Source organism: Arachis stenosperma, chromosome 1 (assembly GCF_014773155.1).
Source record: "Arachis stenosperma cultivar V10309 chromosome 1, arast.V10309.gnm1.PFL2, whole genome shotgun sequence".
Lineage (NCBI taxonomy): Eukaryota > Viridiplantae > Streptophyta > Magnoliopsida > Fabales > Fabaceae > Arachis > Arachis stenosperma.
This window is the reverse complement of record NC_080377.1, coordinates 37,777,811-37,790,910: the sequence shown is the minus strand read 5'-3', so window position 1 is coordinate 37,790,910 and position 13,100 is coordinate 37,777,811. Positions and strand designations below refer to the sequence as shown.

The following is a 13,100-nucleotide window of genomic DNA, read 5'->3' as shown; positions in this document are numbered from 1 at the left end:
GAGGAGCACAACATCTCCATACGCCTATCTGAAATTTCCACTATTGATTTACATAAGTATCTCTATCCATTTTATTTTCTGTTTATTTTTATTAATCATATTTGATTTTCTAAATTCCATAATTTTATCCTCCTGACTGGGATTTACAAGATGACCATAGCTTGCTTCATACCAACAATCTCTGTGGGATCGACCCTTACTCACGTAAGGTATTACTTGGATGACCCAGTACACTTACTGGTTAGTTGAACGGAGTTGTGTCCACACATAAGTGCCATAATAAGGATTCCATACAACAACAAAGAATACTACATTGATGTGATCACAATTTCGTCCACCATGGACAATCCCTAGACATATGCCCTGGTAACCTACAACAACAGCAATGACCTATCCCAAACCTACGCGACTCATCTGTAGTAGTCTCATCATAGCCTTCCAACATTAATGCCCACTTCATGGAGCAATCTTCCATGAGCTGGCTCTTGTTAACCAACTCAGTAAAACTCCTTATCCTTTATGGATATATGCAATTGAATAAATCCTTCCTGAGTCCCTTCTCGTACTAAGCAGAAGCCCATTCTTCATAATTAGTTGGATTTTCTTGAAAAGTCTTTGAGAAATGACACAAGTTGTTAAATTCTTGGGTATACTCAGTAACAGACATATCCTCCTGCTTTAGCTGGATTAGCTCCAACTTCTTTGCAGTGCGAATTGCTTGCGAGAAATATTTTCCGTAAACCTCCGTCTTGAACTTATTCCTGGGAATATCAATTACTTCCACCAGCAAGGTACAACATACCTCTTGCCACCAATGCTTAGCATCTTCCTTTAACATATGGATTACTATCTCTACAGACTGTACTTCGTGAACACGCTGAGTTTGTAAAAAATTTTCCACGTCTCGCAACCACCCATCAGCCTCCAAAGCATTGAAATTTCCATTAAACTGAGGTGGGCCAATCTTAAGCAAGGGTCATGGACCTATAGGCTCGAACTACGTTGCTTATACCAGCACCAAAGTTCCCATCTTGACATCCTCACGCCAGTTCTACCACGGAAATTTCTCTTTGAGTACCTCGCACAGGTCCGTGAGATGCCATTTGGTTCCTGTTCACACCAAACAATTGATATCAAGGTGGATCAGTCTTAATATCTTAAGATTAGTGCTTCAAAGTTTCAAATGCATGCTCATGAACAAGTATGCTACATATATCAGTCAGATATCTTCAGTAGCATATACACATAACCCAAAGTATGTCCAGAAGCATAGTCAGTCTGTCCCTCAGGCTCTATAGGAACAAACAGCTCTGATACCATAATGTAACACCCTACCACATAGAGTCTTATGCTTAAGTCGTAAAGTAGAGGTGGCGAAGTATTACGACCTCTAGAAGAAAATATGTATATAAATATAGTTGAAAGAATTTATAACTAGAAGCCTTGAAAAAGAAGTTAAACAAAATCAAAACAAAAAATCACATCACACTCGTCCAGATAAACGTAAAACGGATACTTAAGATCGAAGGGAAGGATAAAGCATATATAAAGATTAAAGTTTCCAAAAGATACAAATATCAAGCTCCAGACTCGAACCTGCGAAGCTAAGGCTCGCCAGAGTGTGTATATATATATATATATATACAAAACATCCCAAACCTCCAATTAATATACATGCTTCTCTAAGTCAACCTTAAAGAGGGACAAACTACAAAATATACAGGACGGAAAATCTATTTACATATATACATAGCCTAATCACAAAATATAACAACTCAAAATGAAATCTTTGTTTGTAGAGAATTTCCAGACGCTCAATGAGGTGCCTTTTGACCTGCATCTGAAAACAGCAAAATATATATGGAATGAGAATCAGGGGTTCGTAGTATAGTTCAGGTGCCCACTAGATAATATATAAGGTTTCAAAAAAGTCAAAGACATTCTTCGAAATTCGACACTCAGAATCAAACTTAAAAATTTATTCTAAACCAAAAATCTCAGTAATCTATCTAAGGGATTCCAATGGTAATCTAATTCTTCACTTTCTGTCTCTTTAACGTCTTAATCATCGAGTGGAACAACCTTCATCATACCTCCACTATATGAGGGGTCTCTCAGATATATACACATACAATTCAAATAAAGAAAACACAGATGGAGGTACAGATACAACAAGTAGAGCAAGTAGTAGATAAGCATTGTTAAGCAGATAGGCAAACCAAAATAATACACACTCAAGCAAAACATACAAATCTATATGATGTATGCTTGTCTTAAGACTGATGAGTCGCATCTGTCAGTTATATAGGCAAACTTGACATGTCCAGTAGCTAACCCTGAACAGAAACACCACATCGCCAAGCAAGTGGGACTAAGCCACGACCCTTGCATACTACCCGCTTAACCCAGAGCAAGTGGAACGAACAACTACTACTACATACTAACCAGACCGGTGTTTACAAACTTAACCCAGAGCAAGTAAAATAAACTACTACTGTTGCCACTGCCCAGGTGTCTCAATCACTGACCCGGAGCAAGTGGGATGAACCACAACCCTTTCTACTGCCCAAGTATCTCAATTACTAACCCGGAGCAAGTGGGACAAACCACAGCCCTTGCTACTGTCCAAGTATCTCATTTCAAAATTCATTCTCAATATCATTTTAATTCATTCAAAAATCATAATTAAAATTAATCCTCATCATCACCATCAATCATATCCCATTCAGCATTTTCAACACTTCATTAATTAAATTCTTTTCTTCACAAACCTCCTTTCACTTCAGTTTAACCTTCTCAATAATTTTAGTCTTCTTCCATAGTCTAAAAATTAGCCTTTAAGAATTAAATAGAAGTTAGTGAGGTTTGGAAAACTAGTAAAATGGTTTAAAAACTCAAAAATACACTTTCTGCAAAACAGGGTGTCATGCGTACGCATGCCTTCCGCGTATGCATAAATCTAAAAATTTGTATATTCACATACGCATGGCGTCTCCCGCGTACGCATGCATCAAAATTTTCTAAAAAACCTGCTAAGTTGCAAAAATGAGATTTACACACCCAACTTCGAACGCGCATAACGTTTTCGTAAAAAAAAAAAATCATTTTTAGCCTATTCTTGGAATGTTAAAACCTTCACGAACCCAATTTTCATTCAAGATAAGTTTTACAAAATTTAGGGGTTTGGAAGCCAAGTTATGCCCTGCCGAATTCGGTCAAAAAATTTGGATTTTACCAAAATACCAAAACCTCTAATTTTTCCAAAGTCTCCAATTCAAAACCAAATGTTTCCTAACCAAAATAGCACAAAATGTCCCTCAATCACGTTCACACACCTTCCAGTTACTCCCCGACATACCAACATGCAAATTCATCAATTCCATCAATAGTATTCCTTTCGACTCAACATTTTCATTAATAATCATTAAATCTCAGCAATACCAAAAACATTCCTCTACACTATTAAGCACTCCTCAACCAATTTATTCAATAATTTTCACTCAAAAATCCATCATTCAAAATCAAATAACACCTCTCATCAATCATTATTAAAAATCAAGAATTACCATCATTCCATAGGATAATATCAAAACTCCATCATACCAACTCATTCCACACTCAAATCAACATACAATTTCAATTTACAAACAACAATCCACAAGTCCACAGAGTACAACCTATCTTACGAACAACTAACTTAAGTTTTCACGCAACATTATATATTAATTATGAGAAACCAAAATCATACCTTAACCAATTTCTCCTAAAGCTCAAAACACTGAACTTCAAGCTTCAAAAACTCCCATTCCAAAAAAAAAAAACTTCAAAAACTCCAAATCAATCCGAATAAATTTCAGCCACCCAAAGCTAAGTTCCAAGCGCTCCAGTTCACTTATTCAACTCCAATTCAACACAATTTCAATCTAATCTATACAATTCACCACATTTAACACTAGTGTTCACAAAATTGGACAAACTACAAGAGTTTAGAGTTTTCTTATCTTACCCATTGATGATTAGGGTAAAATTCAATAATTATCCAATGTTAGATTCCACCTAAATCACCAAAATTATCAAAATATCTCAATATCAAACCAAAAATGCAAAAAAGGGTGGAGAACTAGGCCCAAAAATCTGAGATCCTTACCTCTTTGTTTAGTTAGAATCAAACAGCTCGACGAGACGAACGCGTGATAACAAACGGCTCGTCAATTAGAGCTCTAAATTGAAAGTTATGTATGATCAAAGATGATGATGAATAGTGCTTTGGTTAGGTTTTGTCTCCCTTCACCATTTCAGCGTGGAGCTCATAGTAGAAGTGGTTTTGTGGCTAAAAAGCCTAACTTTGGGTTTATATAAGTTGAGCCTTGGGTCTAATATAGGCCCGGTTCAATCAGTTTAGCTTGTTAGTCCGATTTTGGGTCAAAATTTTTAAAATTAGCGTTGAAATTTATATTTTAAATATTTTTACTCTTCTAATTTATCAAATTTAATTTCTTAATTTCTTTGAATAATAATTAATTTATTAATTAATTATTTACTAATTACTCGATGTTTACAGACAGCACCCACCATGACAGTGAAATGGTGGCCTAAAGACTAAAACGAACAAGTGTACAGTCGCACTCTGTAAAGCGTCGCCGATGATTGCTTCCTTAGCCATTCTAATGATCGGAGCTTCATTATTCATTTTCTCTCATTGTTTGGTGATTTTTTATTTGTTTTGAGTGAAAGAAGAAGAGTGACTCAGTAATGGAGGTTGTAACTAAATGTAGATGAAGAGTTGCCTCAGGAATAAGAGGAAACAACATTGTATTTAATGAAAACACACTAATACCACAAAACAACGCCGTTTTAGTCTTGCTGAGCTGTGACTTAACGTTGTACTGGAAAACGTTAACAAAATGAGTTAAACATTTGATGGAAAGACAAACAAGATTGATATTAAATCTTTCGGGAACTAATTTGATTAAAAAAATTAATCGGGAATGAAAATGACGATCCACCAATTTTTTGGAGACCAATTTGACCATTAACGCATATTTAATATCTAATTATTTTTATTATGTTTTTAAGTATTTCAAAAACTTATTTATCATTTGTATCTTTTAGAGTTAATGTTGTGAACTTTCAAGTATGATTTTAATAATTTATGCTTTATGAAATAAAAAATTTTCTTTACACAATTAAGAGAAGCATTTTTTATTTGAAAAATGAAATTAAAACATAAAAGATGTTGTTTAAAGATCAGGTGCAAATAAAAATATTTTTGAAGGATAAAAATTTAAAAAATTTAGAAATAGAAGTTTGATATATTTTTTGCAAGTATAATTTAAGAAATAAGTTTACACCGAATATGTTTTAGCAATTTTTTTTTATTGTTAAGATAAATACTAAATTGGTATCCAAAAGATTTCGACGCTGATAAAATAGTACTTGACTTTTGTTACTAAAAAAAATAACTTTTGAAAGATTTTAAAATTTGATAAAATCATCCAACCGTGAAAGAATGATGTCAAGTGAACAGAAAACACTGATGTGGCCGTCGGAAGAGAGCTCCAATGATGATAGAGAATCTTGGCAACGTTTTTAGTGACCTTCTTCTTCTTTGTGTTTGCTGTTTCTTTTTTTTTTAACACGTCGTTGCGTCCGCTTCCGCCATGGCAGCTAAAAAAAAGGGTGCCATGGCACGCCGTTGCACCTCGCCGCATTCTTCGTGTTTGCTGCCGCTTCTTCTTCAACACACTGTTATGTCTCCTTTCGCCATGGCAGCTGAAGAAGAAGACCGCCATGGCACGCCGTTGCACCTAGCCGCATTCTTCATGTTCGCCATCTCTTCTTCTTCAACACGCAGTTGTGTCTCCTTTTCTCTCCCCTTCCACCATGGTAGTATCTCGCCGCGTTCTTGTATTCGCCACTTTTTCTTCTTCAACACGCAGCTGCGTCCCTTTCGTGTCCCCTCTGCCATGGTGGCACCTCATCGCTGCGTTCCCTTCCACCATGAAAAAGAAGAAGAAGGTCTCCTCTGCCATGGCAGCACCTCGCCGCCGTGTCTCCTTTCATTATGGCAAAGAAGAAGAAGAACATTGGAAATGTTGTCAGAGCTCTTTATTATTATTGGAGCTCTTTTTCAACGGTCACATCAACTTCACTGTGATATTATTTTTTTATAGTTAGATAATTTTGTCAAATTTTAAAATCTTTCCAAAACTATTTTATAAATAACAAAAATTAAGTACTATTTTATTAGCTCCAAAATCTTTTAAATATCAATTTGGTATTTACCAATTTATTGTTTTGACATCTTTGTTAGAAATAAAATCCTTAGGAATCTTTCGGTAAAAATAAGTTTAAAATCACGGTTCACGAGGGACGGGGGTCAGCAGTCTATCTCATTCTCCTGAAGAAGGCGACACTACTCCATACAGTTACACTTGTTTCCCTGTTGAGATTTCATTGGATCCAATGCTGCATTAGTTTTTTCTCTCTCAATCTCTGATTCTCAATCCGAATCAGCCCTGCGGGTTTGACTTAGGAAGACTTAAGTATACCAATCACTATATAATTTCAAATCCTCATTTTCATTTTCATCTCCTTGGTGTGTGGGATCAATTAGATCTCGTTTTTGTATTGGTAAAAATGGATCAATTGTCAGCTATCAGTGAGGAACTCGCAGAGATCGATGGCCGCATAGCCGATAATTTCCGCTCTCTAGCGTAATCTCACTAACCTTACCAATTTCCAACTGATTCTGATTCTGATTCTGAATTCCCTATTATTGGTGTTGGGCAGGAATGGCTTCCAGAAGCTTGACAAGATTAAAGATTCCAGCAGGCAGAGCAGGCAGCTCGAAGACCTCACTGACAAAATGCGCGACTCCAAACGGTAAAATGCACTAATAATACGCACCTCTTTGATCTTCTCATGATTATGATGATGATGATGATGATGATGATGATGATGATGATGATGGTGGTGGTGGTGATTCACATGTTGCCTTGCTTGTGGTTAACCACATAGCAGGTTCCACTGCCAATGAGGGTTGGCACAGGTGTAGAGACCCGAAATGTATCTAAAAGGATGTGGGTTTGAATCCTTTCTGCCTCATAAAGGTGCCTTTGATAGGTGATTTATAAGAAATTTTTATTAAAAGGGCAGCCGGGGCCATTTTTACGACTTCAACCCATAATCTTAAGGTCATACAGAAACAACTCAACCATTGCTCCAAGACTTCCCTTCATAACAGATTTTTATTATCGAAAAAAAAAAAGTGTATTGTACATTTTATTAAGACTAGGATATTTGGGCAATGGCTAATAAATACAAATTAAGTTGGGATTGCCACCATTGACAGATCTTTGTTAAATGTAAAATCATCAGAACCCAACCCTTGGTTTGTGTGCAGTGACAAATGTGTTGTTGTTTGGTGCTTTCTAAAGCTTTGTTTTTGTTACTTTCATGAAACCATTAGTTTTGGAAGCATAGCTAGTCACTGAGCATGAACAATCACAACCTTTTAAGAATTGAGGTTTTGGTTTTACTCTCTATGGTCACTGTCTCACTGAAGTGCTTGTATGTATGTATGGTTGGGTATACTTTTTCAGTCTTATAAAAGAGTTCGATAAAGAGGTGAAAGCTTTGGAGGCTAATTTTGACAGAGAAACCACCAAAATGTTGAATGACAAGAAGCAGTCCATGGTGAGATGTTAGCTCTAGAAACCTTAAGGCTGTGTTTGTTTACAGGCACAGGACACTGAAATAGGGATACAGAGACACAAAATTGTATTTGGCAGATGAGACATGGATAGAGATATTGTATCCAAAGATACTGAATTAATGTATTTTGTGTCCATCCTGGCAGGAAAGACACAAATATACTAACAAGAGACACAACTTATTTTTTATTTTTTCTTTTATTATTCTTGTTAATTTTTTATAATTATATTTTTTATTATTATATTTTGCTTTCCAAATTTTTTGAATAAAAAAAATGAAAATAAATTAGACTTTTATAATTTGTTCTATTTTATTACGAAACAAAATACAAAAATACTAATTTTTGTGTCTCTGTCCTGTCTTATTCTCAGTGTCTTATCTTGTGTTATCAAACGCAGCCTAAGTTTCTGTTTTTGCTACCAGTTGTTATCTTTGGTACATTCTCCTTAAATTATCATTGAAATCAATCAACTTAACTGATGAATGTTTCTGCATTTGCTGTCTTCTGTTGCAGATCAAAGAGCTCAATTCATATGTCGCTTTGAAAAAACAGTAAGTAATAGTAGTAAGTGTTTGCCTGTTTGGCATGCATAAAATTTTCCCATGATCATATCATATGGCTTCAACGTCCATTGAATGTTGAAGTCAGATCGTTGTTGCATGAGTAGCATGATCTCCTTGATGGTATTGATTGACAATTACATGATTTTATTGCAACACAGATATGCTTCAAATATTGAGAATAAGAAAATTGAGCTGTTTGAGGGAGCCAATGAAGGTTTTGCAGAAGAAAATGTCTTGTTAGCATCATGTAAGATTATGGTTTATTCTAGCATTCATGTATCATAGATATAACATGTTTTCAGAAGCAAAATAAATGAAAATTCTGTTATCAATTTGTTTTAGTAGATGCAGAAATAAGTAATAGAACAAGCTTAGTTGTTTATGTTTTTTCAATCAATAAATATTTTTCAGCTCATATGTGGTAGAGGAATGCTTTTTGTTGTGCTTGTTATATATAGTTCAATGTGGTGTTAATTTGATTGAGACATCATCAAGTCGATGCAAATCTTGATGCAATTGGTGGGTGTGGGGGGATGGGGAGCATACATTAAAAACGTGGACAGAAAGAAAGATTGTCATTCGTCTCTAATATTCTTCTCTAAACTAAGCATGCACTGTAAAAATGTGTTCATTTCTCTACTTAGCTGAAATTCTTTTTTACAATAACGATTCGATTAATCTAGCACATTTGTCATGTAAACATTTCCTTTACAGCAATGACAAATCAACAGCTAATGGATAATGGGAATCGGATGATGGATGAGACAGATCAAGCCATCGAGAGGGGAAAGAAGGTTATTTTATTTCTTATGTAGTGTTTCAATTTCTACTCATTTTATTGTTTGCTAAGTTGACAGCTTAGTTCCACAAATCATGCTTGTATACTTTAACTAAGGTCGGACTTGAAAACGTTGTTACCAGCTTTACCATTTTATCTTCCCATCTTGATGTTTCTTATTTGTATCTCATTGTTTGTGGTGTTGTTTATTTTACACCTCATCATTTGCTTCCTAAATATCCCAGGAAAATTTCGTCATTTCTTCACAACACTTCCTTGCTGATTAAATTTATGAATACACTGTAGTTATATATGTAATTCTGTACCAGTTTAATTTTATGGTCCTGAAGCATCTCCATCTCAAACACAAGCTGGAGAAAATTTGATTATTGTTTACACATCTCCTGTAATTCTTCTATTGGGTATTTCAAAATCTCAAAATCAGTGAAATTTGTTTGAGGAGGCATAGTAAAAATATTTCATTCTTTTTGTTCTTTTTTTATTTTCATATTCAAAGGTAGCATATTCCTTTTGCATCGTCAATGCTGGATCTTAATGTTTCTTTGTGATAGTACTTTAAAATCTTCTACCATGTGATGTTATTCATGCACCTCGTTTGATTAATGTGGAAAAATTTGGATTTTATGTGCACTCACCTTTAGACCACAACTAAACTCTCAGTCTCTTTGCTCCACTTAATGTGATTGCATGAAGGATAGAGGAAGAAATAGTTAAAAGAGTGTTTGTGTTAATAATCTGGATATTTGAACTTTTTATTGAAAAAAAATCTGGATATTTAAATGCAGCTCCACGTCTCTGAGGGTAAATTGGAGAACATGTCTGATGGAAATTTATTTATTTGAATCTACTTGCATTAACAGGTTGTTCAAGAAACAATAACTGTCGGTACAGAGACTGCAGCAGCTCTGAAGGCTCAGGTATGAAACCTAGGCTCATTCTACCTGTTCTCTTTAAAAAAAAAAAATGAATTTGACTGGGGAACTAAGGGCTGTATTTGCTTCCTTGTTTAGACAGAACAAATGAGCAGAATTGTCAATGAATTGGATTCTATCCATTTCTCTATAAAGAGAGCCTCTCAGTTGGTCAAGGAAATCGGTAGGCAGGTCAATTTCTACAGGATCCCGTTCATTTTATGTAGAATATAGTTTCTATAGGAAGCTTTCATTTTTTTAACTCACTGGAGATTTTTCAACAGGTTGCTACTGACAAGTGTATTATGGGATTACTTTTCCTTATTGTAGCTGGAGTAGTTGCTATCATTATTGTAAAGGTATGACCATATGACTGTAAGAGTAGTTCACTTCTTAAATCTCGTTGTTTAATTCAGAATCATTATCTTCTATTATTGTCATGTTTCAACATTAATTTATCGGAACTTAGGTTAATTGTTTACTCATGGTATATGTTGCTTGACAATGGGATCATTTTTTTTTGTTGCATATCAAGCATACTATTGATCTGTTGATTAATCTTGAGAAAGAACATCCATAGTTCCATCTTCAAGTCTTCACGTTGTATCCAGTTTTTGATTGCCTATCTCCATTAAAGATCCATGGTTGTAGTTTTTAGGTACTTTTGATATGATGTGTACCAAGGTTTGTTTGCTTGTGATAATGATAAGAAATTTCTCACATATTGTCCTTAATTTCGGGGAGAGCAAACCAAAAAGCACTTCAAGAGAAATGCTGAGTAAATGTACTACCTGTGCTGCTGTGTGATGATAATCACAAGAAATTTCTCACATATGATCATTGTTGTTGGCAGAGCAAACAAAAGGCATTTCAAGATCTACTTGTTTGAGTTTGTTAACAATGAACAAATGCCAAGTAAATGTACTAAAATGGAAGATAGCCTTACATTGTCTAAAATGTACCAAAATAAAAGTTAGTCTTAATACATTTTGAGATCTATAAGTGTAATGTTAAAAGAAATGTTTTTGGTACTTTCTATTTCTCGTACATGGAGCAAACTCATTTTCCTCCACCATTTGATTGGATTTTGGATCCAATTCTATTTGGTCCCATACTCTATCTAATGGTAGAGAAGAGTGAATTGACTTGGTATATGAGGAAGAATAAGCCCATGTAAGTCAACTCTTTTCTTGAACATCCCCTTGGTTCATTTTTTCTGCTAGGACTAGGTTCCGAAGGCCACCTCTGCAATGCACTTGCTAAACTGCTTGTTGTTGTTCTGTTTTCTTAATTTATTTATTTAATTTTTGTTTATTGTCTCTAATCGTGTTAAGTTTGTCTCTCAAATTTTCAGCTTGTACACCCAAACAACAAGGACATCCGAGACATTCCCGGATTAGCTCCTCCAGCCATGAACAGAAGACTGCTTTGGAGTCAAAGTCACAGTTAAGTAATCAGAATTAACAACTGTGATGTGCTCAGAGAGAGACAGTAAAATGATCGAAGATAGACTTTGCGATAAGCTCATGAGATTGATTCACATGCTCTTTGGTTTGATGATGATATTGGCTGCAGCTGTTGGAAAATTCGTGTTGCTATTAATTGGTTGGGTTTGTTTATTTTTACATAAATAGTGTAGGGGTTGATTAACCTGAAGAGTGATATACTATGGGCCTAGGCCTGCACTTTTGATTTATTTATTTATTTTTCTTGAACTGAACATTTTTCACTGAAGCTGCCGGCTATAGAATCATAGGGAAAAGCCAATCAAATGATCCATCAGGAGTGTTTTGTTGATTATAGTGTTGTCAAACTTGTAACATACATATATTGAATCTTTCATTCTATGATTTATTTACTATTATTATTCTTGGTTAATTAACATGAAGCATGTGTTTGGTTTTGAGTTCAAATTTTTATACATGGACATCTTACTCCAGTTGGGGTATGCTGGGTTGAGGATGAAAATAAGAGTAATTAAGATGTGAATTTGGTACTTGGGAATATTTTTTCTTTTTAGGAGAAGAAACTATTCTCTTTAGAACAAAGTTTAACTAATCCATAGGTATCGATAGATTGGTACAAATTTGAATCAATTTTTTTTTATGAAGCTTTTTAGTTGGATCCTTAGACTAAGAAAAGTTATTGTATTTAAGTCCTGGAAAAAAAAAAACGAGTCATAATCTAATTTTATAAACTCAAAAATATGTATTTAATTAATCTAATGAAAAAAGATGTATACTAAAAGTAAATTTTCATTTCGACTAAGGGCAATCTCTTTCTTCTAGGATCGGCTGACTGGCTTTTCAGTTCTATTTATGAGTATATGACTAATGTTAAACTTGATTCTAACAAAGCCGGTGAAATATCAAATCAATTGTTTAAAAACTAATATACTATATATATTTTTTTCCTTTTAGAATATAAAATAATTAGCAAACTAAAATAATGTCCATTTTAGATAAAAAAAAGAGATTAGATTGATATCATTAACTTTAAGTAACTAATTTGATATAAAAAATCGAATGATTTATATATTTTCTTATATTTTTCCAAAGGATATCGCCAGTGCGGTTTCAAGGAGGTTTGTAGTTGTTTTGTTTCAGATCCCATCAGAGGATATTGGCACCGTCATCGGCTACGGTTAGCGGGTTGAGGTACTGAATCTGTATTCTAATGGCCATTTCTGATCTGTTTGTGTGAGTATTTATGTGATGCGGTAGATTTGAAATCACGCTTAGCTTAGGTTGGCCCAAAATTTTAGTTCTTTAATTTAGCAATTGAATGTGCTAACAATACCAGAAGAAGTTTGTTTTCTCCCCAAAAAATGTTAGGAAATAATAACTGGTGTTTGTTTGAATATTTATTTTTATAGTTAGAATATTTGATAACGTTTAAGGTATGCACTACAAAGATAGTAAAGGCGGGGTTTATATCATGGCCTTTTGGCATGTGTTTTTATATTGTTATAATTGAAATCTATTATTTTTAGTGAATAAATTAAAAATAATTGTCTAAATTTTATGCCTCACGATAGAAATGGATAGCAGATTAGCAGCTTATCTAAATTAGAATAAAATAATTTGGATTGGAATTTGGATTCTCTAAAG

At 34.4% G+C, this 13,100-nt stretch overlaps 1 protein-coding gene across 1 annotated transcript; it reads left to right on the top strand.

The window, feature by feature from the left end:
* The first annotated feature begins 6,369 nt into the window (after positions 1-6,369).
* On the top strand, positions 6,370-11,881 carry LOC130939159 (novel plant SNARE 11-like). Its single transcript, XM_057867296.1, has 10 exons — positions 6,370-6,716; positions 6,793-6,885; positions 7,605-7,698; positions 8,231-8,268; positions 8,439-8,527; positions 8,995-9,074; positions 9,940-9,996; positions 10,090-10,182; positions 10,275-10,349; positions 11,345-11,881. The coding sequence occupies exons 1-10, from the start codon at positions 6,640-6,642 to the stop codon at positions 11,438-11,440; spliced, it is 792 nt and encodes a 263-aa protein (XP_057723279.1). The 5' UTR covers positions 6,370-6,639; the 3' UTR covers positions 11,441-11,881.
* The last annotated feature ends 1,219 nt before the right edge of the window (positions 11,882-13,100 follow it).

What these genes read in the sequence shown, in the direction of transcription:
- LOC130939159 (XM_057867296.1), top strand. Translation starts at nt 6,640, where the DNA reads ATGGATCAATTGTCAGCTATCAGTGAGGAACTCGCAGAGATCGATGGC. An exon ending in ATGACAAGAAGCAGTCCATG is followed by an intron (nt 7,699 to 8,230) that starts GTGAGATGTTAG and finishes CTTCTGTTGCAG; the next exon opens with ATCAAAGAGCTCAATTCATA. An exon ending in CCATCGAGAGGGGAAAGAAG is followed by an intron (nt 9,075 to 9,939) that starts GTTATTTTATTT and finishes TTGCATTAACAG; the next exon opens with GTTGTTCAAGAAACAATAAC.